General features: G+C 34.0%; 3 protein-coding genes across 10 annotated transcripts; all 3 read left to right on the top strand.

Annotated features, from left to right (window-relative positions):
* Positions 1-270: 270 nt before the first annotated feature.
* On the top strand, positions 271-6,364 carry LOC101210724 (calcium permeable stress-gated cation channel 1). 5 transcript variants are annotated; one of them, XM_011651684.2, is made up of 13 exons: positions 271-618; positions 732-813; positions 1,073-1,416; positions 1,986-2,132; positions 2,557-2,692; positions 3,117-3,218; positions 3,587-3,706; positions 3,788-3,868; positions 3,972-4,312; positions 4,404-4,649; positions 4,828-5,152; positions 5,518-5,751; positions 5,843-6,364. In XM_011651684.2, exons 3-13 carry the CDS (start codon positions 1,103-1,105, stop codon positions 6,101-6,103), a joined length of 2,307 nt encoding a protein of 768 aa, XP_011649986.1. In that variant the 5' UTR covers positions 271-618; positions 732-813; positions 1,073-1,102; the 3' UTR covers positions 6,104-6,364. The 5 variants fall into 5 exon arrangements, with proteins under 5 accessions (XP_011649986.1, XP_004151944.1, XP_031737299.1 ...); XM_004151896.3 differs by having other exon boundaries at positions 1,078-1,416; XM_031881439.1 differs by having other exon boundaries at positions 271-813.
* A 4,715-nt stretch (positions 6,365-11,079) lies between these two features.
* LOC101219445 (uncharacterized membrane protein YuiD) lies at positions 11,080-18,232 on the top strand. 4 transcript variants are annotated; one of them, XM_031881287.1, is made up of 5 exons: positions 11,080-11,371; positions 11,486-11,642; positions 15,176-15,226; positions 15,393-15,485; positions 17,769-17,886. In XM_031881287.1, exons 1-5 carry the CDS (start codon positions 11,229-11,231, stop codon positions 17,808-17,810), a joined length of 486 nt encoding a protein of 161 aa, XP_031737147.1. In that variant the 5' UTR covers positions 11,080-11,228; the 3' UTR covers positions 17,811-17,886. The 4 variants fall into 4 exon arrangements, with proteins under 4 accessions (XP_031737147.1, XP_031737146.1, XP_031737148.1 ...); XM_031881286.1 differs by lacking the exon at positions 17,769-17,886 and adding an exon at positions 16,566-16,991; XM_031881288.1 differs by lacking the exon at positions 17,769-17,886 and adding an exon at positions 15,662-16,506.
* Positions 18,233-20,056: 1,824 nt separating this feature from the next.
* On the top strand, positions 20,057-23,047 carry LOC101210480 (glycosyltransferase BC10). Its single transcript, XM_031881380.1, has 10 exons — positions 20,057-20,501; positions 20,823-20,939; positions 21,011-21,111; positions 21,206-21,277; positions 21,428-21,509; positions 21,615-21,695; positions 21,940-21,981; positions 22,061-22,117; positions 22,410-22,556; positions 22,654-23,047. Exons 1-10 carry the CDS (start codon positions 20,238-20,240, stop codon positions 22,819-22,821), a joined length of 1,131 nt encoding a protein of 376 aa, XP_031737240.1. The 5' UTR covers positions 20,057-20,237; the 3' UTR covers positions 22,822-23,047.
* Positions 23,048-25,631: the final 2,584 nt, after the last annotated feature.

Consider the following 25,631-nt stretch of genomic DNA (forward strand, 5'->3'; position numbering starts at 1 on the left):
CATGAATATATGAATTAAATCCAACGGTTTATTTAGGTCGGTAGGAGAGAATAGAACCCAATAATTGAGATGTAGTGAATTTTGTATAACATGGGGGACTAAATCCAAATTTTAATCATTAAAATATAGATGGGAATGTGAGATGAATCACGACCGTTTATTAGAGATATCGAACGGAGAATAAAAGGTGAGAGAGGTAACCAAAAGAGGTCGATTTCAAAGAAGGAGCCGTTAGACAGAGTGGTGCCTGCGGGCAGGGCCTGACCTGACCGTCTCTCACTGCTTCAATTTAATGCAATGTTTTATGAGTTTTTGTTCCCCCATCATCATCATCGAGTTTCAATTCAATGTCCCTTCAAATCACAGAGGAGAAGAAGAAATTTTTTAAAAAAAATTATAAAAAAAAGCTGCCCTAAATTAAAAATAGTCTGAGTTCCCATTTTGCTGTCACCATTTTCAATCCCTTGAACTCCCTTTTTCAATCAATCACCGACCCTTTCGCCCTTTTTGTTTAGTTTATTGTTTCGTCAAAGATAGATATGCGTGCATTTGATGTGAGCATCAAGTATTCGTTCTTCACATGATTAAGACAGTCCCCTGATCTCTTCATCTTCTTCTGTTTGTACCCATTAATCTTTTCCCTTCTTCTCATCCTGTTTAATCTTTTTTCATAGTCATAGCTTCGTTTGCTAAACAGGCTACCTCTTTTTTTCTTCCCTTTTATCTTGAAGTTGAAGTTCTTCGCTGGATTCTGCCTTTTGGTCTCTACTTCAGTATTTCGAGAAGTGGGGTTAGCTAAGCTGGACTGAAACTGTGAGTATCGGTGCTCTATTGGGGAAAGTTCTGAGTTTAAATCATGACAAAACGGTGCCCGGATTGTTAGTTCTTTGAATTTGTATATTGGGTTTTTGAGGATTTGTTGCTAGTGAGGAGTAGGCGTTTGTTGTTAAATATTTTTGTGTAATCTTCCTTTGATTCGTCAAAAACTCAAGAACAATCAGCTTTGTGGTGATTTATTTTCATTTTGATGGCGATGATAAAATTCTGAAAAGAGTTGTATGTTTTTGTGCAGATCAGTTAATTTTTACTTTTAAGAGGATAAATGGCATCCATCGGGGATATAGGAGTTGGGGCAGCCATTAACATTCTTAGTGCCTTTGCTTTCTTTCTAGTATTTGCTTTACTTAGAATACAGCCAGTAAACGACAGGGTCTACTTTCCCAAATGGTATATCAAAGGCTTAAGAGGAAGTCCAATGTCCAGTGGTGCACTTGTAGGCAGAATTGTCAATTTGGATTTCAGATCATACTTGAAGTTCCTGAACTGGATGGTTGCAGCTTTGCGGATGCCGGAACCCGAGTTAATCGATCACGCTGGGCTTGATTCTGCTGTTTACTTGAGGATTTATTTATTAGGGTATATTTGTATCTTCTTTCTCAGTAGTTTGTAGTTTACAATGTGAATGTGAATGTTATGCTGTAAATGGGCTTTCAGATGACGCACAGATTTTGAATATATGCTGTCTTAGAGATTTTTCTTGCAAAAATGAAAGTAGTACGCTATTGAGTTCTAGAGAGAAAAATAAAATGCACTTCTACCTGCTCTCACCAATTGTGTCTACCAAGCTTATTTTCATTGAATCTTTAGTTGCTGATTATATTATATGGTGTTGGAAAATAGGGAGGTTCAATCCTTAAAAGCTACCAATTCAGCACTTCAACTTCATGTTACGATCAGGATAGCTTTTCCTCTACCTCCACGAGTTTTCCTCTTTTCCTTCTCTTCCTTTTTCAAAAGTTCCCAATTTCTTAAAACGCAACTTCTTTTACTTAAACAGCCAGGAATAAATTATGCAAGTTGTTTGGTATCTGTGATCTTGTGATCTTCTTCATTGATGAAAAATCTTTACCTGAAATTACATTGATCTCTTGTTTCTGCAATTTTCCGTTTTTGACTGTATCTTTTTCCTTGCCATTTTGATGCAGGCTCAAAATTTTTGTGCCCATTGCATGTCTGGCCTTCACAATCATGGTACCTGTTAATTGGACAAATGGAACTTTGGAGCGTTCTTCTTTAAATTACAGCAATATAGACAAGCTTTCCATTTCTAATATTCCTATTGGATCCAGTAGGTATGCTGCATACGTCTTTTAAGAAACACTCACTTGGACATGCATGATTTTACCTCCTTAGTATCAAACTGTAGTTTCGACATCTACATTCTTTTTCTTCATGCTTAACAGATTGCCTTTCCAATACTAATCTGAAAAGAAAATGTGAGTCAAAAGAAATGATTACCATCTGGTAGAAACAATATTTTGCTTCATATCTGGAGCATTTTTTAATTATGCCACCCACAAGAACTTTCATAATGAAAGTCACGATTTGAGATAGGAAGTGCGTGATGTCTACTAGCTATGATTTTCTGGGGTAGGATCATAGGGATACAATCAGATTAGAAGCATTGATGAATAGTAAGCTTTGTAATTTCATCACCATGTTGGTTCATGAAAAATATTCTCAATTTCTTATGTCTTATAAATTCACTTATTGCAGATTCTGGACCCATTTGGTAATGGCTTATGTCTTTACCTTTTGGACTTGCTATATATTGAGAAAGGAGTATGAGATTGTTGCTTCAATGAGGCTGCATTTTCTTGCATCTGAAAATCGGCGTCCTGATCAGTACACGGTAAGATTGGCACTGAATCGCTTATTATTATTGACCAGATTTTGTGGTAGCTATAATATTTTCGATGAATTGTATTAAAAATAAGTAGCACTTTTCTGCAAACTAGTCATTAAGCTTGTTCAACTAGTCATTAATCTGATTGGATGTTAATGCCTTTTCGAAGATTATCAACTTTATCATTGCTTGAATCTATTATCATTGCTTGAATCTATTATCATTGCTTGAATCTATTATCTTCGCTTATGAGATTTCTGATTTTTTGTTTTGGAAGTGAATGATCAGTTATATGGTTTCCAAGATGACAAGTAGTTTGTACAAAATTGAGGGATGACACTGATGATATCTTAAAAATACTAGGAGATTCCAAACCTTGTGGGAGATGGTGAATGATTCCTTGATTTCTGACATCAGTTGTATGATGCAGGTAATTGTTCGAAATGTACCACCAGACCCTGATGAATCTGTCAGCGAGCTTGTTGAACATTTTTTCCTGGTCAATCATCCTGATCATTATTTAACCCATCAGGTTAGTATTGTTCCACAATTTAATTATTATTTAAAAATGCCACTGATTTACTTGCAAAGTGTCCATATATTATATTAACATTTAAACGCATATTTATTTGTTGTATATAAATTTAAGAAATCTGAAAAGAATAGCCTTAGCCAGCATAAGATGAAATATCTGAGATCCTTAATATCTCCAAGTTCCAAAAGATTGTTTCTGAGATAATGATTTTCACCAATTCACAAATTGCACAAACAATGTTATATAGATTTAGGGAATCTGGATGAGTACTAGCTTGTCCAAAAAAAATTAAGTTGAGGAATTGATTAGGGTTTACGATTTATGGTTCATTTGACACTTTCTGGAATAATTCTGTGCTTATGCAGATTGTTTATGATGCAAACAAACTCTCTAAGTTGGTCGAGGAGAAGAAGAAAATGCGAAATTGGCTAGATTTCTACCAACTTAAATATTCTCGAAGCCAGTCTAAGAGGGCCACTGTGAAGGTACAGCGCTTGAACTGGTGATTTGATCATTCTTTGATGTTGTACTTGACATGATTTTTATTACTAACATCATGTGAGCAGACTGGTTTTCTAGGTCTTTGGGGAGATCAGGTCGATGCGATAAATTATTATTCATCAAAAATTGAAATCCTATCAAAAGAAGTGAGTTATACAGTCTAAGCTTTCTCCTGTATTCCTACAATCATGGTATTTTGTAATATCGTCAAAATAACTTACATTACTGTTCCCAAATTATTTTGTTCAGATATCACTGGAGGCGGATAAGACTGTGAACGATCCTAAATCAGTCATGCCAGCAGCTTTTGTTTCTTTCAAATCTCGATGGGGTGCTGCTGTTTGTGCACAAACACAACAGTCAAGAAATCCAACTATTTGGTTGACAGAATGGGCTCCTGAGCCCCGTGATGTGTACTGGGACAACCTGGCAATTCCTTTTGTTTCACTGGCAATCCGGAGGCTTATTGCTGGAGTTGCCTTCTTCTTCCTTACCTTCTTTTTCATGATCCCCATTGCATTTGTTCAATCCCTTGCAAACATTGAGAGTATTGAGAAAACGGCTCCCTTTCTCAGACCCATTATTGAATTGTGAGTATCTTTTCTCCTCACACGTTGCTGTCCTGTGCTTACTGTTCTTGACTTTATCTTCTAAACATGTAGCCTGCTAATTACAATGCAGGAAATTCATAAAGTCAGTTATCCAAGGTTTTCTTCCTGGAATCGTATTGAAGATTTTTCTGATCTTTCTTCCTTCAATACTGATGATAATGTCTAAATTTGAAGGATTTATTAGTCGGTCGTCTTTGGAGAGAAGATCCGCCTCAAAATATTACATATTCCTATTTGTTAATGTGTTTCTTGGCAGTATTATTACGGGAACTGCATTCCAGCAGCTTAATAAATTTCTCCATCAATCTGCAAACGAGTAAGCCATAAACTGATCTACTATTCATTAAACCGTAGATGGCTGCCAATAATTTAGTGAGAAGAATGTGTCATGTTTGTACACGTGTGGTTGAGATTATATATAGAAAACAACTTTCGTCATAGCTAGCTAAATTCCTTCAAGGTTTTTCCATAAACTAATTCTTCCTTTTCTGCAGCATTCCGAAGACGATTGGTGTCTCCATCCCCATGAAGGCAACTTTCTTTATTACCTTCATAATGGTGGATGGTTGGGCTGGAATTGCTGCTGAGATTTTGAGACTTAGGCCTTTGATAATTTACCACCTTAGAAACTTCTTCTTGGTGAAGACTGAAAAAGATAGAGAAGAAGCCATGGATCCAGGAACTCTCGAGTTCAACACGGGCGAGCCTCGAATCCAACTTTATTTCTTACTTGGCCTTGTTTATGCTGTGGTCACGCCTCTACTCCTTCCGTTCATTGTAACATTCTTCGGATTGGCATATATTGTCTATCGTCATCAGGTAAAACTATTTTGTCTAACATCAGCTTTGTAGTTTTGCTCCCCCATGTTCCTAGTATGTTTGCAAATATAGTCGTGTTTAAACTTCGTGAAATAAGGGCATGGTCATGTTTTCAGGAAAATTGGCGCCATTAACTTCTATGATTTTTTCTACAGTCGCCATTTTTTTCTAATTTGATTGAACACCAGGAGGCCTATAATGAGTTGGCTTGCTTTGTAGTTTTTCAATTTACATGACTGAATGATCAAGCATTGAGTTTGAATTTCTTTCTACTGTGTACAATTTTCGTTCTCACTTCTCTCTTTAGCTGTAATTTTTAAGTTTTACTATCTTAATTTCAAGATTCTTTACTCCGAACCTTGTAGATAATAAATGTGTACAATCAAGAGTATGAAAGTGCTGCAGCTTTCTGGCCCGATGTCCACGGGCGCATCATTGCCGCGTTGGTTGTTTCACAACTATTATTAATGGGACTACTCAGTACAAAAGAAGCTGCTCAATCAACTCCATTGCTTATCGCATTGCCAATCTTGACTATATGGTTTCATAGGTTCTGTAAAGGCCGTTATGAACCAGCTTTTGTTCGATATCCATTACAGGTTAGCACAGACCTTTTCTCACTGTCTTTTATTGCTTTTTTTAGAATGTAGATCTAAACTCATCACCTCACCCTGTTGAATGAACTTTCAGGAAGCAATGATGAAAGATACATTGGAGCGAGCAAGAGAGCCAAACTTAAACTTGAAAGGATTTCTTCAAAATGCCTACGTCCATCCCGTTTTCAAGCATGATGAAGATGACGTAGAAATTGAAGCAGATTCTGAAGATTGGCAGCAGGAGCCAGCGCTGGTGCCAACAAAACGGCAATCACGTAGGAATACGCCGCTGCAGAGCAAGCACAGCGGTCCATTATCATCTTCACATTCGGAAGTTGATGGAGGAGTTTCATAACATTCAGAAATGGTGAGCCTGAGCTTGTTTCTAATGGTGTATATTTGGCTTGAGAAGAAAAGCTTGTCTCTAATGGTGTATATTTGGCTTGAGAAGAAAGAGGGGTGGCCAATGTAAATGATGAGTTAGGAATAGGATAGAGGTTGAGAAAATTTATAAAACTGACAAATAGTACAATTTTTCTGTTATGTTCTTAGAATTTTAAAAATTAAATTGTTATTTAGTGAATTTGAAATAATAAAATGGTAATTTAACATGGAATTGTTTGTTTTACTTTTGGTTCCCATTAAAGAATAATATTATTTGGTATCTTCGAATCATTGATGAAAGTTAGGGGTGTAATGGGATTGACGGATATTTCCAACTCAATCCATAATTTTAGGTTGGCAACCTGAATAGTATTCTCAACCCGACCCTTAAAATATGAGTTAGATTGGGTTGTTGGACTGTATTGTTTTTATAAATCCTTCAAAGACTAAGAGGTAGACTGAAAGAATTATGTCGGTGGCAACGCAGCGAGGCCACGCAACGTTGACTGAGAAGGTGAGACAATTAAAGATGATGAAATGAGAAGTCGTCAGTGGCAGAGACTTGAGAATGAGAGGCGTGAGATGAGAAGTCGAGACGAGAGGGAGAGGGTGAGTTAGAGAGATGTGAGGTGCCGCTTAAAGTTGTGTTGAACGAAGTGAGGCCTAAACTAAATTTACTATTTACTAAATTAATAATAAATTTTAATATAAATATAAATATATAAACATAAATATATACATTTGGGTTAGGTAGTCCAGCTTATTCGAATTGTCAAGTTCTTCTTAAACCCCTAATGAAAGTTGTTTTGAGGTTACCACAATTAATTTTATAAAATAAATATAAATATATTTGTTATATTTAAATCGAGATAACACAATTGTTTGACCAAATCTTTAAGAGAAATTTAACTCTTTGGAAATGAAATCCAACTCTGTGTTATTTCCACCATAACAACGATTTCTAATAAACTAATTTGTGATGTTTTCTAAACTTTTCTTGAGGACTTGGTCACTTGTTCTCGATATTTATTTTTCTCGAGGGCTTCACAACTTTTCTCGAGTGTGGATTTTTTTTCTCAACAACTAAATAGCTTGTCATTGATGTTGATTTGTTTAAAAGGCTTTGCAACTTTTTCTCAAAGGTTTAGTGTAGATCTTAGGTTTGGAAGTCGTTTGATCTTCAAAGCTTCATAAAGTTATACTCTTCAAGTCTTTGGAGCTACAATCTTCGAGTCTTTAGATCTTTGGGGGAGCTATATTCTTTAGATCTTTATAGCTCCAATCTTTTGAACATTAGATCTCAAGGATTTGATTTTCCATTCTAGCTCCAAAATGGAGGGGTGTGACTTTAATTATAAAGTTTTCACCGACTTTAGATTGACTATTACTTTTGACCTAAAGATTGAGCTTGGTATTGGGCCCAATCTTTTTGCTAGCCCAAATTTTTTCCTCAATCTTGAATTAAGTTAGACTTTCGAATCAAATAATAAAAGTGCTTATATATGTATAATCTAAATAAATACGTCTAATTACACAATTCACTACAAGAAATTGAACCTCTCCCAATGGCCAAAGCCGTCGAGAAATGTGCCAAAATGCGTCGGAAAAGAAATTTTTGACAACATATCGTTCATTGGGAAAGTGGTCGGAAAACAACGTCAGGAGAGAAATTATGTAAATCTCGTATCTTAGAAAAATTTAAGTCTTTCGAAAGCTTGGAAGAATAAGTGTTGACTGGAGTTAGAGTTTAAAAAGGGACTCAAAACTGTCATTAAAGGTATGTCATGATTATTGAAAAAAAAAATTTGGCTAAGTGTCAAAGATTTAAGAACAAGGCGTTGAAAGGTTATATAGTTGGTGTTGGGTGGTCAAAAGAAGTAAAAATAACATCTAAAGAGGTTATTAGGCATTTTGGACATAGATAGGCGACCAAAACCATGTGTGAGGGCTTAGCGAGAAGAACCTCCAAAGGAGTGATGGGACGGCCAAGGTTTACCTAAGGGAGGAAACCTTGTCATTTAGAGATTATTTGGGCGTTAAGAAGCTAGGCGAGATGGTTAAGCAACATGGTGTTGGGCGAGGAGCCTTGCACATGAAGAATAAGTTTGCTTGTGGTCATGTTTGGAGGTTAGTTAGGCATTTGACACTAGGCGTTTTGGCTTGATGTTGGACACTTAGGTGTTTTGGTTAGACGAGACATTGAAGAGGTGAAGTCAATTACTGCCTTACAGGTTTTCTTTGCATGCTTAAGTTAAATCTCAGCAAGTAGGTAGTGTCAATAAAGGTCCATGCAAGGTTCACTATAAATAGGTAACTTTAGAGGAAACTTTCTTCCATTTTACTCGTGTGTTTTGACTGAAATTACTCACAAAAGTTCACAAATTGAGTCTAGTTTTTAAACTAGGACTGCTGGATGAATTTGAAGAGAGGAGAATTGAGTTTGAGTTGAAGAAAGGGAGAAAAGTTAGTTTTTGAAGCAATCCGAGCAAGGTGTCCTTTTGGAGAGCCACATAATGCATCTCGTGAATTTTAGAGTTAAAATTTTGAGGTCAAGAAGAGATCAGACATATTTATAGACCAAAAGTCTAAAGCTTGTATCTGTGAGTGAAAAATGAATTCATTAAAGTAATTTCATTGCATGTTATTTAAGCTATTGTTTTAAGTATGATTTAAGCTATTTATGAATGATTACCAAAGCATGTGATTTTATTAAGGTATTTGTTTGAGCATGTTTGTTTACGAAGAAATGTTCAAGGCTTATTAGAAAATGAGTTTAGCAAGTTATTATGAGGTTTAAAATTTTCCTCATGCAAAAAGATTATTTAAGAGTTTGAAGCATATGATTTTATAAATGTTTTCTTTGATCCAAGATGTCTCAAATAGCCCTTAACGGGGTAGGACAAGAGGCACCAAGGAATTTGAGGTAAGGACACTTATCTCTAGGATTGGAGTTATGGATGCCTATCTCACAAGAACAGAAATTGGGGATGCCCATCTATCAGATTTGGAGTTAGTATCGAGTAACCTCTACCATCTTCCAAGAGTAGATACTTGGTTACGAGCAAGAAAAATGATGATTTTAAATTATTATTTCTTAAATGTTTTACCAAGCTAAAGTATTGATGTTATAGTTCATGAAGTACCTCTGTTTAAAAATGTTAATGAAAAGTTATTTAGAAAACCTATCACTCATTGGACTTGTTTAGCTTACACTTTTCAAAACATTTTCCATTTTCAAAGTAGAGATCGTGTCATCGAAGCTTGAATCATTGCTATCTATCTGGTGAAGGCTTTTATTTTACTATCGTATGTGTCTTGTTGTTTTGAACTTATGTTCAGTGGGTTTTTTAATTTGAGTTAGACTTAGGTTAAGGTTAGTTGAAGTTGAAGTATGTTCATGTAAATAAGGTTAAGTTATGTCAGTGTAAAACTTAATTATATAAAAGTTTTATTCAGTTGTATTTAAAAAAATTATGTGTTTTAGCTTATGTGTGTTTTATTTAAGCATTCAAGTTTAATGGTCAACTGGTGTCGTTTAGGAAGGGAGTGATATTGGTTGACTTCATGCCAACTCTCACGTCTAATGAAGATGATCTAGGAAGGGGTGCGACAAATTCCTGACGTCATATGATAATGCGTCGAGAATTCCTCTAGCTCCTAATGGGCAAGATATGGCGTTGGGAGATCCAAACTTCTGACGGTGTATATAGTGCATCAAGAGTTCAGATCAACTTTCGATTGTTTTCCATACAATCGTTGGGAGTTTTGGTTCCTCTATTGATAGATTCCTCCGTCATGAGAGCCTAAACTTCCAATCGGGTCATCATAAATTGTTCTATTTTTTTCTTTTTTGCAATTGTTATTATGATTCTCATTTCTTTACTAGTCACCTAGGTTGTTTGATCTTTTTCAACTTTGTGATTTAAAATTCGATAGAATATTGTCAAACAAAATATTATATATTAAATAACTAAATTGAAACACAAAATTAGAAAGTTTTCCAGGATGAAAATTTCTAAAAAAGAAAAGCTTTACATAATGGTTTACAATGTTCTTTTGCATTAATAAATATATAAAAAAAAAAGACGTCATCTCCGAGCGTCATCTTTGAACAACTCCTTTACCTATAATCACATCAAGTAAAATACATCATTACAAACATCAAATAAACCAAAATTTACCCAAAAAATTCCATATAACCATATTCAACTTTCCAAAATAAGTTAAAGTTAAGCAAACCGTAAAACCATGATCACGTCCTGAGTTACGCATGTGATAAAGAGTTGTCGACTGAAAGTGTTTCTTGTGATTTGACGTATTGAAGCGTTTTAACACCAAGCATTGAGGAAGTTCCTATGCGTTTTGAACTAGGTAGCACAAAGAAGGTTTTTGTGTGTTTGGAATAAGGCAAGTGAGTCAAACGAGGGAAGAAAATTGAGTCGTTAATAACACTTTCTCTTGGTTAGTGAATAGAGCACATGTGAAGTTAAAAGTTAAGCATGATTAAAAGAAATATTGCTAAGTAGGGGTAGGTGTTGGGGAGTTAAGATATTTATCATTAAACATAAATACATATATTTCTAGAAATTGAAGTATTAAAATAAAAGTAAAACTTTTCATATTCTAACATATTTTTCTCTCAAATAATATGTTACCTATAAACGTGTGAATTTGAAAAGTAATGAATAGTTAATGTTAATTTCATGTACTTATATTTACCATTTTTGAAAAATATTAGTATGGAGTTATTATTATTCATAATGTAATTAAACATTTCCTTTTAAGTTAAATTGAAGGCGACCTTTAAGATTAAAAAAAGTAAAATATTAAATTGTGTTTTATGGTATAAGTGCTGCCTCACCAAACCAAACCAAACCAAACCAAACCAAACCAAACCAAACCAAACCAATCCAAATCCTTTTATTATTTACTCAAATATCCTAATACAACAAGAAAAATATATTATTAAGGGAAGGCTTTTCTTTGACGACCAATCTCCGAATTCAATCTTCCTCCCCAATCGGAATCAGATCCTCTCTCCCTCCTTCAACTTTCCGGTGAGTAACCACAGAGGTACAGTTTTGTGCTGTGTCTTCATGGACGAGGTGATGACGGTTGGGGATGCAGCCTCATCTTCCATTAAAACGTCGCCGGGTCCTTTCCTCGCTTCCAATCTCCCCCTCCTCTCCGCCTTCCTTGCTGGCGCCATCGCCCAGTTTCTCAAACTCTTTACCACCTGGTTCTCTTTCTTTCATCTCCTCCTCATCTTTCCTTTTCCCACTTTTCTCTACATTTCTTCATCATCTGAGGGATCCCATCCCAGACCTTAATTTGTTGTGTTTTCGACTCTTAGGTATAAGGAAAGAAAATGGGAATCTAAACGGATGCTTGATTCTGGCGGAATGCCTTCGTCTCACTCTGCAACTGTCTCTGCTTTGGCCGTTGCTATTGCCTTCCAGGAAGGATCCGGAGGACCTGCTTTTGCCATCGCCCTGGTCTTTGCATGTGTTGTATGTGCTTCATTCTTTCTTTCCTTTTTGTTTATATGCTTTTTTTTCCCTTTCTTTTGTCTACTTTCTTTTTCCGATATCTTGATTACTGAAAGAATTTGGGAAGTTTTGGGTTTCTACTCCATCAGCTGTACATTCTTTCAAAGTAGTTCAATGCTTTGTTTGGGATTTTTATTTACAATTTAGATTAAACTATAATTCTTAGCTAGCTTAAAAAGTTCTAACGCGTTCTGGTGGTGTCTAATTAGTTCCTCTAGTTTATAAATTTTCTAATTCTGTATCCAATTAGTTTCTATTCTCTACTCAATTAGTTAAAGCTTTTGCGAAGCATAGGTATGGAATATATATGGATCACGATTTATGCCCAAAATCATCTTGTCATGTAATTTGGTTATGTAAATGTTAAATGAAATTCAGGTCAGGTACTTATCAGATAATAAATTTAACAAGTGTAAAATGAGAAATGAAATGAGTATCGTATTCATTTCCATATTGAAATATTTATCCATAAAGAATGGTAGAAAGGAAACCACTAAACAGAATAACAGGTCAACAAATAAAAACTTAACAACTTTACTAGACTATCTTAGTACTACTACTCCCTCTAGAGGGAGTGAAAAAAAAATATTTAACACACCCATCTTGGATGAAAGGGGAAACAAAACATTAGAAGCAAGAGGCTTTGTAAACAAGTTTGCAAACTGGAGATGAGTACGAATGCCAATCCAACTGCTTCATTCTTTCATGAAAAGTGGGATTCTATGCAATGTGAATTGCAACCTGATTATCACAAAACAATAGTGTAGGCAAAGAAGAAGTAATCTGTAAATCAGATAACAGAGAGAACAACCAAACAAGTTCACATGTAGCCAAAGCCAAAGCCTGATACTATGCCTTAGAAGAACGTGAAACAGTGGTCTGTTTCTTGGACTTCCCATAACAACGAAGAATCACCTAAAAAAAACAGAATCCTGTTGTCGAGAACTCCACATGTCTAGACCATATGCCAATCAAAATCGGCAAAAGTATGAAGGTGAGAACTGGTGGCTGGTTGAAGTAAATACCTTGTTCAAGTACTGTTTTCAGGTATTTCAGCAAGTGATGTGCAACCACTAAGTGAGATTTTCATGGTTTAAATTCTTAAAAACAATCTTAGTCTATTGGAAATTCTATAATACAACAATCTACTAGTAAGTCTTCGTTATATAGATAGATCAACTAACAATTAACCACCAACTTGCCTTAGCTTGAGATGAAGATCCATGGGAACCACTTCAGGCTTGGAACCAAAATGACCAACATCTTCAATAAGAATTTTAAGCTTAAAGACTTGGGGTATCTAAAATACTTTCTAGTTTCTTGGACTTGAGCTGGATCTTACAAGAATTTATTTGTCACAGTGACAACAATCTACAAGGAGTTGCAGAGTATAATGTCACTGTGACAAATAAATTCTTGTAGAAAATCCAGCTCAAGTCCAAGAAACTAGAAATTATTTTAGATACCCCAAGTCCTTAAGCTTAAAATTCTTATTGAGTATTAGATAACACGAGGTTCCATCTCAAATTTCAAAATCAATTAACAATGAGAGATGTAATGCATCTATCTTATAAACATTGTGAGATCCCTTGATTTTTCTAATATGAAATCCACCAACATGCCCTCTCAAGATGGTGTCTTTTTGTATTCACCATTTTTGGATCGGATACCAATTTTGTTTTTGGATTGAATGCCTTGAGCTTTAGGAGGTCTGATTCATATAAGATAATATGGGGTTCCATCCCAAAACTAATGGGTAACAGAGGAGTAGTCAGATTTTGATTGTTGAAAACCAATAGATAGCAGAGTAGTGGAGAACTTTGCATTGGCAAGAGACCTATTTTACATCATAGATAGACTTATTATGTAATCTACATAAAAAGACACTCCCCCATGTCCCCATGGTGTACAACCCAAGGGTAGACCAATAAGCGTTATTAGCATCCAGTTGTACAAGTGGCCAATTAAATGAACCTGCAATGAGAAGTAGAGTCACTGTCACAAGCTTTGCTAGTGAGGATAAAGTTTCTAAAAATCCAAACCCTCTTGTTGAGTTTAGCCTTTTGCAATGAAACGATCTTTGTACCTCTCAATGTAATCATGAACCGTATATTTGACTTTGTAGATCCATTTACACTAGACAGAATGCTTATCAGGAGGTAAAGAAACGACATTTCATGGATTATTTGTCTCCCTAGCTTCGAGTTCAGCTTTCATTGCTACTGTCTGATGATAAAAAATTGACAGCTTGATGATAAAATTGTGGTTCATGGTAAGCAGAGACATTAAGGGAAAATCCTTTTAGGTAAAAAACCACAAGGATGATTGTGGACATAAGCAGGAGGCTTGGTTGGTCTAGTTGATTTTCTAATAACAGGGGAAGAAGGCACAACTATCGGTTGATTACTTGGAAAGAATAGAAGGTTGATCAAGGCTGGTAGGCTCAAGTCGCTGACTTGGATCAATGATCGGACCTTGAACAATCGGTTAAGGAATATGTGATACAGAAGTATCATCAGCTGTAATTTTATATCCACAAATTGAGGGAGAACTATATCAAATAAAAACTTGGGGCTTCTCGTGGAAAACGGTAAGTGTAACCTTGTGAAAAGGAAAAATGTTCGTGGAATATTGCATCAAGGGAGATAAAAAAAATTCAATTTCAAACAGCTTGTATCTTATTCATTTCCATAACGAAGGTATTTATGTAGAAAGAACGGTTGAAACCACTCAACAGAACAAGACTTATACTGTATACAACTAACAACTTAACAACTTTACCATACTATCTTTATAAAATTGAAAGTTCACACCTTGTTAAAATTGTTTGAATAGACTTTAACAATAGAAGTTTAGATAACCCAACTAAACCTGAAGTTTACTAGTTTAAGTTTGTGCTAGTCTAAAATTTGTAACTAATGACGTGGTCTTACTTGTTTTATTTCATTTCACTGGTATTCGCTATATCTATTCTTACCCCCCCCCCCCCCCCTTCCTTTGTTATTCTTGTTTTTTGATTACCTGTCTCTCTTGCTTTTATATTCTGAAATGATAACTTGGCTGTTTTTGCATAGACCCTGCCTTCTTGGCATTGTCTATCTTTTTTCTTCATTGCAAGTCTATTGTGTTTCAATCATGTAATGGTAATTCGGTTGTTTATGTAAAGACCTTGACTTCTCGACGTCATTTTTCATGTATCTTTGTTTCAGTTTCTTTTATACGAGCATTAACAGTTTCAAATTAGCTATAAATGGCCGTAAATATGTTTGACAATTTCAGTTTCAGTCATCATAATTGGCTTTATACCTCTTGATATTTCCCATTGCAAAGCTTGACAAGGTGGTTTAGACTGCTTTTTGAATGTTTTAAGTTTCTAATTAAATTTTCTTGTTTTAATATTTGTATATATGAGATTGCACATTCAACTTTGGGGTTTTGAAATTTTCTTATTGTTTTAAGGTAACTGGCATTCATATATTTTCAATTTCTTGAAGGTAATGTATGATGCTACTGGTGTCAGACTTCATGCCGGTCGTCAAGCCGAGGTACTTTCTTTAGATAGCACAGATAGACTCCATGTTCTTTCTTTCATTTATTTCTTCCACTTCCATCTGTAGCACCTTGAATTTGATTATTATGTCCGTTTTACAAACAAAATTCCCATGTTCATCTTTTCTTCTTTAAAATTTTATCGTTTAATGTTCGTTGCAGTTGCTGAACCAAATAGTTTGCGAGTTTCCTCCTGAACATCCTTTGTCCAGTATTAGACCATTGCGAGATTCACTTGGCCACACTCCACTTCAGGTCAGTGCTTTTGTGGATCTCTAGCTTCAGTTGTAGTTTCTTTGCATTAGCCTCATATTTAGGAAAATTATATCAAATGACACAATTTAGGAAATAAATTAAAAATATAGACAAGAATAAAATATATGCAAAAATAGCAAATGTTGACTTGACTGGTAAATTTTTTAAAATGCCAGGTCTACTCTTAAGTGGCTATCATTGATAGAAGCTATCACTGAGTCAATATCAATTGATAGCAACTATCAATTGTTATCATCAATAGCTGCTATCAATAGCAACTTTCAGTTTGAGAAGGTTAGGAAGAAACACTCATAATAGTGGAAAATAGAAAGTTATCACTTGTAGCAGCTATGCTGATAGCAACTAATAGTAGCTACTAGTTATAGCTGCTACAACTGATAGTTGCTATCACTAATAGCTTTTAATTTGAAAATTCGGGAACACCCAAAATGGTTTATGCATGTGGATTGTTTTAGTTTTTTACAAATTCTTAGTGTTATATATGCAATTATTTTATTTTTGTGCTATATATTTTATTATTTTGGGCTTAAATGCTATTTATGGGAGTGGTCCTCATATTTATGTGTGGATGTGGAGGACATATGTTATTAAAAGCTTAGCCTTGCAAATCGGGGTTCTGTGAATTGTCAATATTCTGGAGAAAAGAACTAGACTCTTTTGCTATGATGGAAGACCGTGATAGGTATGGCCTTGAAGGAATGTTAAGGGTATTTTAGTAATTAGTTAAGTTAGGGAAGTTGGTTATAGATAGATGGGAAGGGGAGTGGAGAAGAGAAGCAATATTTGGAGAGTGAATTAGAGCTTGAGAGTTGTCTCAAGATTTTGATGAAAACAACTTTCATTGAGAAAGAATGAAAGAATACAAGGACATACAAACAACCAGCCCACAAAACCGCCCTTTTAAAGGTAGGGGGACCAATTAAGTAAAATGTTGCCTATAGAATAGTTACATAAGTTCTTTGAAACTGAAGTCCAAAGAGACATGAAATCTTGCCAAAGACCAAACCTCACTATGCCCCCTCTCTGCCCCCAAACACTCTGTCATTCCTCTCGCCCCAGATATCCCAAATAATGGTGCACACCCCAACACGCCATAAAAAGCCACCCTTATCACTGAAAGGTGGATGGAGGAACTCCTCAGTCATTTCTCTAATGCTTCTCAAGCCGGAAAAGCTAACACCAAACTTCGGAAGAAAGTAGCACCACACTCTCTCGCAAAATGACAATCCCAAAAAAGATGATCAAGATCTTGAGAGTTGTCTCAAGATTGGGAGGGCCTAAGTACCATGAACGCTTGGTTTATCTTGTATTTATGTGCTTTTATCTTTCAACTTATTCGGGTTCCATCATATTGATACTAAATCAACTATTTCACTAGATAAAAAATACCAATGTGATTGAACTAGTCAAGAACTTTGAATATATACTACAAAATGCTATGTTTGTTATGGCTTATATTTACAATGATCATTTGCATTCTGTTTATCCAAGCTGTGTGTTGTAATCCTGCTGTCGGCTGACTTGATTAACTTAATATCATCCAACTGGACTGTTGATTAACTTAATATCAATGTATTTTGTTAGCTTTTTTCTTATTATCTACAATTCTTTTGATACCTACTTTGTTTTCGATTTTTTATTTTTGAAAACCATGCTTATTTCTACACGATTTTCCTTTAGCAAGTTTCAACATCCCTGAAAAACACATTTGAAATTCAGTCAAAATTTCAAAAACAAAATCAAGTTTTCAAAAACTACTTTTTTTAAAGCTCATTTGATTGCTATTTGGTTTTTGAATGTTAAACACTAATTCCACAACTAAGTTTCTTTATTTTACTTTATACCCATGTCTCCAAAAATCAAGCCTAACATTCAACTAAAAGATGTTTTTAAATGTTTGTTTTCGTGAGTAGAATTTAACTAAAAGTTCAAATGTTTCTATGATAGAGTTGAAAAACAAGAAATTGGGAGAAAACAAACCTAAATTTTAAAAACAGAAAGCCAAAAAAAATATGAAATAGTTATAAAATCTGTCTTTAGTTTTCAAAATTTAGCTTGGTTTTTTAAAATAATTTTAAAACATTGGGTAATAAAACAAGAAAACTATATAAGTGAAAACAAGCTAAAATATGTTTAAATGTCTTATGTTGAACTGCTGAAGTAGTAATATTGTACATTATCTTCATAATTATACTTGCTTATTTAGATAGTCAGTAGTCTTAATTGACATCGTAATGCATTGTTCCTCCTCCTTTCATTAAGGTACAACAAGACTACTTCATCAAAACAGAAAGAATTTTGTAAATTCAGCTTCACTCTCTGGTATTGTAACAGGTTATTGCAGGTGCTGTGTTGGGATGTGTAGTGGCTTTTTTGATAAGAAATCAAAATTAAAGCATGTAATTTGTACATCAGGATCGAATTCGAGATATTGTTCGTTGGAAGCACTCGAACCTTAAAAAAAGTGTAATGAAAAAACGGGTGCTGCTGCTAAGGTGTTGTGTAATCAACACTCAGATGAACGCAGGAATGATATATTCTTTGGTGATAAAAGCCTCTCGATGCCATCCACATTGAATTTCTTGTTTAGATTTGCATATATATAAATAGATACGCCTAGTTTTAATTTGAGTGACTAGTAATGTTTTTAAATTACTCAGGATTAATATAACAAGGTCTTGTTTAGTTTGTCCATTATGATTTAATGCATAAAATCTATTACAATATCTGTGTCATTATTTTCAATTTAGCTATTTATATTTTACTATTTTTCAATTTAGTCTTTCATGCTGTGGACGTCAAAATTGACTAATAATAATGTGACGTTATTTAGTGCATCAAAAGAGGTCTTCTAGCTAAGGGAAGTATAAAAAAACAAATAAAGTAATGTAAGAAAACTCAAAATTTCTATTAATTTCTTAAAATTGAATATGTGGGCTTTAGACATTTCGTCTCTCATATGTTTTTGGGAAATTGCCAAAAGTAGGCTAATTTTAAAGGGATAAATGAGTTTTAGGATTTGGGTTTTAGTACAAAATGAAAGTGAAATGTCAATTTGTCATTAATGAAATTTCTCTTCACTTCTCTTTAACCTAAAAATAACATAGAAAAAGAAAATTTATTCGTTTGTTTTCCTCACGTAAACGTGAAAAAAATTGAAAATTTCCCTTGCCATTTCTTCTCTTCCCAAAAGTCGTATTCATTCTTTCCTTTGGTGAATGTTGGTGAGGCCACATTGAACGTTGATTACCATTGCCTTTCTTCAGTTTTTCTTGGGACGTCGGAGCACGCATGGCAATAGTGTAAACCTCTCCTCGCCTTTCTTTTTTTTTCGCAATTCATTGTAAATTAAACTTCTCCGGTGAACGTAGTTAAGGCAAAGGTGAACGTAGTTCCTCAAGTGTTGTTATTGTTCAATTTCTTTGCCAAATCTTTATAGGTGATCACTCTCCCTTACCTTTTGTATGTACTTTTTGTTTTTACCATTGTAGGTAAATTTATATAAATTTGTGGTGGTTGTGGTATTCATGATTCTAGGGTGTTTCTTAGATTGTTTAAATTTATATAAATTTGTGGTATTCAAAAATTGATTTGAAGTTAGAAGTTGACATATCACATCAAACAAATGTATGGTTTATTTGCAAGATTAAAAGACAGTAGCTAAAAACTAAATAAAACATGTGTAGTAACACTCTAAATAAGCATATGTCACGCCCCGTTCTAGGGTTTTCCTTCTAATCTAGATCGTGGCATGAAAACAAATGTTTTTCAACTTAAACTTCTATAGAACAAACATTATAAAATTCTTCCTAAATTCCGGCAACATCTACCATAAAATTTGGGTTAGCCAAACCTGAAAATGGAGGAATTTTCACTTTTATATAAATATATGCAATCTTCAAATTCAAAATTACACCAAGTGTGTCTTACCACACACTCATCCAGTCAATTCCAGAGTCTCAATTAGAGTTTATATCCAAACTAGATATTAGTTACAAAATAATTACAGTCCAAAAATGGTCTCTCAAAACATGTAACATTGGCGTGACCCTCGTTACTTCTAACCGCCCCATTAATAATACAAAACTAAGTAAATACAAAGAAAAAAGAAAAAAAAGAATCACAATCTACAATCAATGACAAAGAACTCAACGATGGCTTGATCCTTGACCACTACTTGAAGAGGAGAAAAACATTGAAAACATCAGCTAAAACTCAACTAATGACAAATTTTTAAAATAAAAACTCATAGAACATGCTCTCAAACTCTTTAAATATGACATCAATAACAAAATGTTCAGATATTTTGTAAGTATTTGAAATTTATTGCAATCAAGCATGGAATTCAACCGATGAAATTGTTTTCAATATATATATATTGCTTTAATTTTGTGTGAAATAACGTAATGATTAATGGTTTGTTTGTACTGAATTTAAAATAGTTTAATAGAGAATTAAGAGAGTGAGTAAATTAAATTTATGTTTCGTCGTTTTGATTTGATTTTTAAAGAGAAGGGATGAGTTAAGAAAGAAAGACTAATAAATGAGATTTATTAAGAAACAAATCTATTAATTAGTATTATTTTGTAACTTAAGGATGATTATTATTATTATAACAAAAACTACAATAATTCAATTTAAAGCACCAAACCATGGAAAAGCATATTAGTGACTGATTCAATCATCAAGAAACAAAAAAAAAAAAAAGGTGAAGAAGAAGATCAAACAAAAATGACAAAGAAGAAAGGTTCGACGATGACGGTATGCCCGCCGTTGAAGGTGGTGGTGCTTCTGTGTGCCATTCTGTTGACATTGGCCATACTGTTATTCCATTCTGATGAGTTTAAGCTAATTCAATCCTCCAACTTCACCTACCAATTCAAAAACAATGGTTTTGGTCATAGCCATGGCTTCCATTCACCTCCTAAGATTGCATTTTTGTTCCTTACTCGTAAAAAACTTCCTCTTGATTTTCTTTGGGCCAACTTCTTCAAGGTTTTTTCCTACATTTCCCTTTTTTATTGGCTTGTTTCTATTTTGTACGTATTTGAATGTCGTTTCTTCTCATAAGAAGCTCTTAGGCTATGACAGTGACTCTAATATGGTTGAAATAAGAAGCACATAGACTTTAGTTTGGTGGCTAGCACGTCTGTTCGGAAAGATACTCTTAACACTTGTTGGACACATATCAAACTAGATGACATGCATATAGAACATTGTTGAGTGGATTTAAGACAGATATATATGACAATGTGATTTTAACAATTTCAATATCATGCTTACGTAATTTGTTTTATTGTTTGATGAAATTTACAGAATGGAGATCAAGCCAAATTTTCTATTTACATTCACTCACAGCCAGGCTTTGTGTATGACAAATCAAACACCAAATCTCCTATCTTTTATAACAGACAATTAAACAACAGTGTTCAGGTATTCCTCCATGATTTTCAATTCTCCCTCTCAATTTTCTTGCCTCAATCTGTGGCTATCAAATTGTTTAGGTACTATGGGGAGAGTCCACCATGATAGAAGCCGAACGCCTGCTATTCAGTGCAGCTCTTGACGATCCAGCAAATCAGAGATTTGTCCTTCTTTCGGATAGGTTCGTTTCGATCTTCATGTTTTTCGGTGTAGAATTGTTAAATATTAGTCCTAGAATCTAACTTATTTTCCACTATTTTGAATGGTAAATGCAGCTGCATTCCTCTGCATAACTTCAGCCATACTTACAATTATCTGATGTCTTCTAGAAAAAGTTTTGTCGACAGGTACATAATCGAACCGTCGCTAACGAATCGTTTATGTCATAAATCTGATACTTCAGAATTTTTGATGATATTGCAAGTCTTTTCCTGCTTTAGTATTAGCATTGAAATGAATGTTGATTTTAAGCAGGCTGTCTTCTCTGTGTAGTGTAGTTTTTTTAATGTTGACGAAGGTCGATATAATCCCAAGATGTTGCCGGTGATATCTCAGGAAAAATGGCGAAAGGGTTCTCAGGTTTAGTCTCTTTGTTTACTTGTAAAATAACATATATAATATATATATATATTTATCTTAACTAGTCCTTAAAATGTATCCATAAACTTTTGTCATGTTTTTCAGTGGATTACTTTGGTGAGGAGACATGCTGAAATGGTAGTGAATGATGAAATAATCTTTCCTCTCTTTAAGAAATTTTGTAAGGTGGGGAGTAAAGGTCAATTTAAACTCCAGTTTGGTAGCTTTTTTGTTTTTTGTTTTTAAGTTTTTAAAAATTAACTTGACAGTTGGATTTTTAGCCAAATATAATAAACAAAAAAGAGTTAAAAAAACTGTGTTTTCGAAGGTTTTAAAACAAAAACAAAAAAACCAAATAGTTACCAAACTGACAATAATCAAGCCGTCACATGTAATATTATTTCGGATTTACCTTTTCTCCCTTTTGCAGCGATGGCCGCCGGCAGACCACGACACTGGAAGGAAAACAACTGTAAGTCCTTTTGGTTAAGAGTAAATTGTAATGTAGTTTATGTAGAAACAGAAGATTGACAAAAAATGGTATTGAAAAGGAGAAGCATCATCCCAACTGCATACCAGATGAGCATTATGTGCAGACTTTACTTTCAGTAAGTGGTCTTCTTTTGCCTCTTACTTCACTTGCACTTGAAAATTGTATCCAACTACATTCAAAAGATTCAAAAAATCTACATGCTCCCATGTCCTTAAAATAGTTACCAGATACCCATGCCAAACACTATTTTAGTTTTTTTTGGTCTCATGCATTATCTAATGATATATAAAACATTTTACGACCAGTTCCTCTCTGGATATATAGGATCTTCTTATTGACTACTAATCTTATTTTGAGTTCATTACCGTATTTCAATGTTAAAAGGATTTATGTTGATGTAATATTAGATAAGGGGTCTGGACGATGAACTCGAACGACGAACGTTGACATACTCGACTTGGAACAGTTCTATTCCAAAAGAGGACAAAAGGTCTTGGCATCCAGTTACGTTTTATTATCCAGACGCAACTCCTCAGACAATCAAAGAAATAAAGGTTAGTGTTGACAATGTTGATGCGCATTCAAAATTAAAAATATGTTAAACTACGTATTATGGTTGTTGTTAACCAAGCTACTATCTTCATCTCTTAGGAAATCAATCACATAGACTTTGAATCCGAACACCGAACAGAGTGGTGCAGTGTTAACTCAAAGTACACGTCGTGTTTTCTGTTTGCAAGAAAGTTCACTCCAGGGGCGGGGCTGCGGATCCTGGAAAAGGATTCATCGGAAAATCCAGTTGACGGAAAACATGGGTGAGAAAAAGATGAAGAATATTGTTGTAGATGACAGATGGATTTAGGAGATTTTATAAGCACTGTATTTAAAGGGGTTGGTTTCTTTCTTTCTTTCTTTGATTTTTCATTGATATATGGTGAAGAGAATATGTATGTGTTGAAAGTTTAGTTATGAGTATGAAGTTTAGCTAAAATTTTGATAGTCTTAATCTATAATATATTAAAAGATCAACTTTTTGTTTGGACAATTTTGTTCTCATTTTGATTTAGTTACATATTGATAATTAAAATCTAACACCTCGAGGATCTAAAACACTCACAAGCCCTTCTTTTTTAAAGAAAAATAACATTCAATAAATCATCTATTTTTAGGTAAAATTAATTTTAGTTTACTTTTTAAAATTATCAATATAAATCATTCATAGCTTAAGATCCTTTTTTTGAAAAGTCAAATAAATCATCCACTTGAAATTTTTTTAATTTTAAAATTTTAAATTGATTGTAGTTTTCATTTTTGAAAGGGAAATTGTTGTAAGAGTATACTAACACTTCATGTGAAATAATTGAATCAAATATCATCCTAAATATATGTACAAATTTTAAAGATTAACATGCTAGGAGAATGTAAAAAAAAATAGAGTTTTATAAATTTATACGTGTTTTTGATCACGAACTAAGTAAGGATCTTCTCAACTATTCTTGAAACTTAGAACTAAGTTGTGGGATCTACTTTGATCCATTTGAGAAAGTTTTGAGTATAGTACGAGAGAGTTAGATGGAGAATTTCAACAAAATATCCGACCCATCAAGATCCCTTTGATCTAATTAAGCTTAATGCTACAACATTTGTTTAACTAACAGAATTGTCTACTATAACCCACAAATGTACTCTCCTCACTGTAAATATATTTGTGTCCATTAGATATAACCACAATTAATAAGTCGATCCTTAATAAGTTGTCCGTATTTTACGCTTGAAATTACATATGGTTCCTTAAGTCCCAACTGATACCCTAATCAACAATTGGTTTATGATCCAACCATTAAACTAAATCTCTCTCAACCAATGAGAATGTATGGTCCCTGTTCAAGACCTAGATAGCACTTAAAGGAAACAATCTCTAGAAGTTGGTAGAAATGAATTTTGCCTTTCACTTTATATCTCTATCTATCTACCCGCTCTTACCTCTGAAATGGAAGACTTGTTGAGCATTTTTTAGTTGTTTTCACTTATGTAGATCTACAAGATTCTCTTAGTGACCCTGAAACACTTTAACCACAAGGCCTTTATAAATGGATCAACAAGATTATCAATTGAGGCTAGTAGAGTAGGGATCACATCTCCTCGATGTACTATCTCTTGAATGAGATGATATTTTTGCTCAATGTGTTTTCCACGACGTTTATGGCTTCTGGGTTCTTTTGAATTTGCAACTTCACCATGATAACTTATAGCAATACAAAGTTATTACAGTCTTTTGTGTAAAAAAAATTGAGCAATGACGCGATGTAAAGCAGGATAATGCATAACAGAATTGGTCAAAATAGAAAAAATGCATTATGCAAGTAACAAAAGGGTTAAATGCCTCAAATCACGGTTTTCATTGTTTTAATGCAAAGAAGCGAATTGATGAAATGAAGAAGTACATTAGATGATTCAGGCTTGTGTCAAGCAACTAAAGAATGAAAGGAATAATGTTAGGCGATATAAAACGGTAGAAGACAAGGGCAATTGGTAAGATTGTTAGCTAAAAGGTGAAAGGACGTCTTCGACGCCATACAAATAATGATTTAGAGGTCAAAGATTTAATGGTGCTTCTGACCATGTGACATTCCATCAACTCATGCCTATAAATACAAGTTCATCTCCTTCATTTTGCAGGCGTGAGAATCGAGTGAAAATGAGCTCAACTTCATCTATACTCTTTCTTCTCTGCTTTAGATGAGAGTTTAGAGTGACAAATGTAAAGAATCCAACTCTCACTTTCCCTAAGTTGTAATAGGCAAAAATGAGGTTGAAGAACATAATAGTTATGTTTGGAGGCTTCACTCATTTCTTTACCCTTTCTTTTGTAATCATTATTTATTTTGTGTTCGTAATTTGAACCCATGGCCGCAAGGTTTAAAGTTTTATTTATGAATGCAGAAAATTGGTGATATCACTCTCACATTTCTTTATCTGTCAATTTATACACATGTTTTATTTCTTGTAATTATGATTATTGCAAAGTAGAAATAGTTCGTAGGGAATATGGATATTGTATTACCTATCTTATTTAGCCAGTGTTGCACTTAACACCTCATTACATTCGAGAGAAGGAATGAAGCATTAATGTTATTCCTTGAGAGAGTAATAAACTAAGAGCTCACTAAACAAGCTGTGAATTAATTGTATTAATACAATCACTTCATTGAATTCTTCCTTCACATACATATAAAAAAATGTGAGTGTGTGTGACAACAAGGTGCATGAGGGTTGCCCGCTTTAATATAGGATTCAATGAGGCTAGCTAGCAAGTATGTGAAAGCGTTAAGAGAATGCTTATCTTAATTACGAAACTGACATGCGTTTTATATCGCCTCATTGAATTGCTTAACCTTCGTAGTATTGCATCATATTATATGAAACATTCTTTCATTATAATCTCAACTAATTGAAATGAGTATAACTACATGCATATTAACATCTTGTTGGGATTTATGTCCCAAAACTCGTAGATTGTAAATATAATCTATTGATCGTTATTAATAAAATGTTATTATTATAAATTCAATAAATTTTATTGATTATATTATTAGTTTTTTCTTAATAACTTAAATCCAATAAACTAA

Source organism: Cucumis sativus, chromosome 2 (assembly GCF_000004075.3).
Source record: "Cucumis sativus cultivar 9930 chromosome 2, Cucumber_9930_V3, whole genome shotgun sequence".
NCBI classification, from domain to species: Eukaryota; Viridiplantae; Streptophyta; class Magnoliopsida; order Cucurbitales; family Cucurbitaceae; genus Cucumis; species Cucumis sativus.

Coding starts and splice junctions, on each gene's coding strand:
- LOC101210724 (XM_031881439.1), top strand. CDS start 1,103: ATGGCATCCATCGGGGATATAGGAGTTGGGGCAGCCATTAACATTCTT. Junction 3,869..3,971: donor TTGAAATCCTATCAAAAGAA/GTGAGTTATACA, acceptor TATTTTGTTCAG/ATATCACTGGAGGCGGATAA. Junction 5,752..5,842: donor TTGTTCGATATCCATTACAG/GTTAGCACAGAC, acceptor ATGAACTTTCAG/GAAGCAATGATGAAAGATAC.
- LOC101210480 (XM_031881380.1), top strand. CDS start 20,238: ATGACAAAGAAGAAAGGTTCGACGATGACGGTATGCCCGCCGTTGAAG. Junction 20,940..21,010: donor AATTAAACAACAGTGTTCAG/GTATTCCTCCAT, acceptor CAAATTGTTTAG/GTACTATGGGGAGAGTCCAC. Junction 21,278..21,427: donor AGAAAAAGTTTTGTCGACAG/GTACATAATCGA, acceptor TGTGTAGTGTAG/TTTTTTTAATGTTGACGAAG.
- LOC101219445 (XM_031881286.1), top strand. CDS start 11,229: ATGGACGAGGTGATGACGGTTGGGGATGCAGCCTCATCTTCCATTAAA. Junction 11,643..15,175: donor CCCTGGTCTTTGCATGTGTT/GTATGTGCTTCA, acceptor AATTTCTTGAAG/GTAATGTATGATGCTACTGG. Junction 15,227..15,392: donor ATGCCGGTCGTCAAGCCGAG/GTACTTTCTTTA, acceptor TGTTCGTTGCAG/TTGCTGAACCAAATAGTTTG.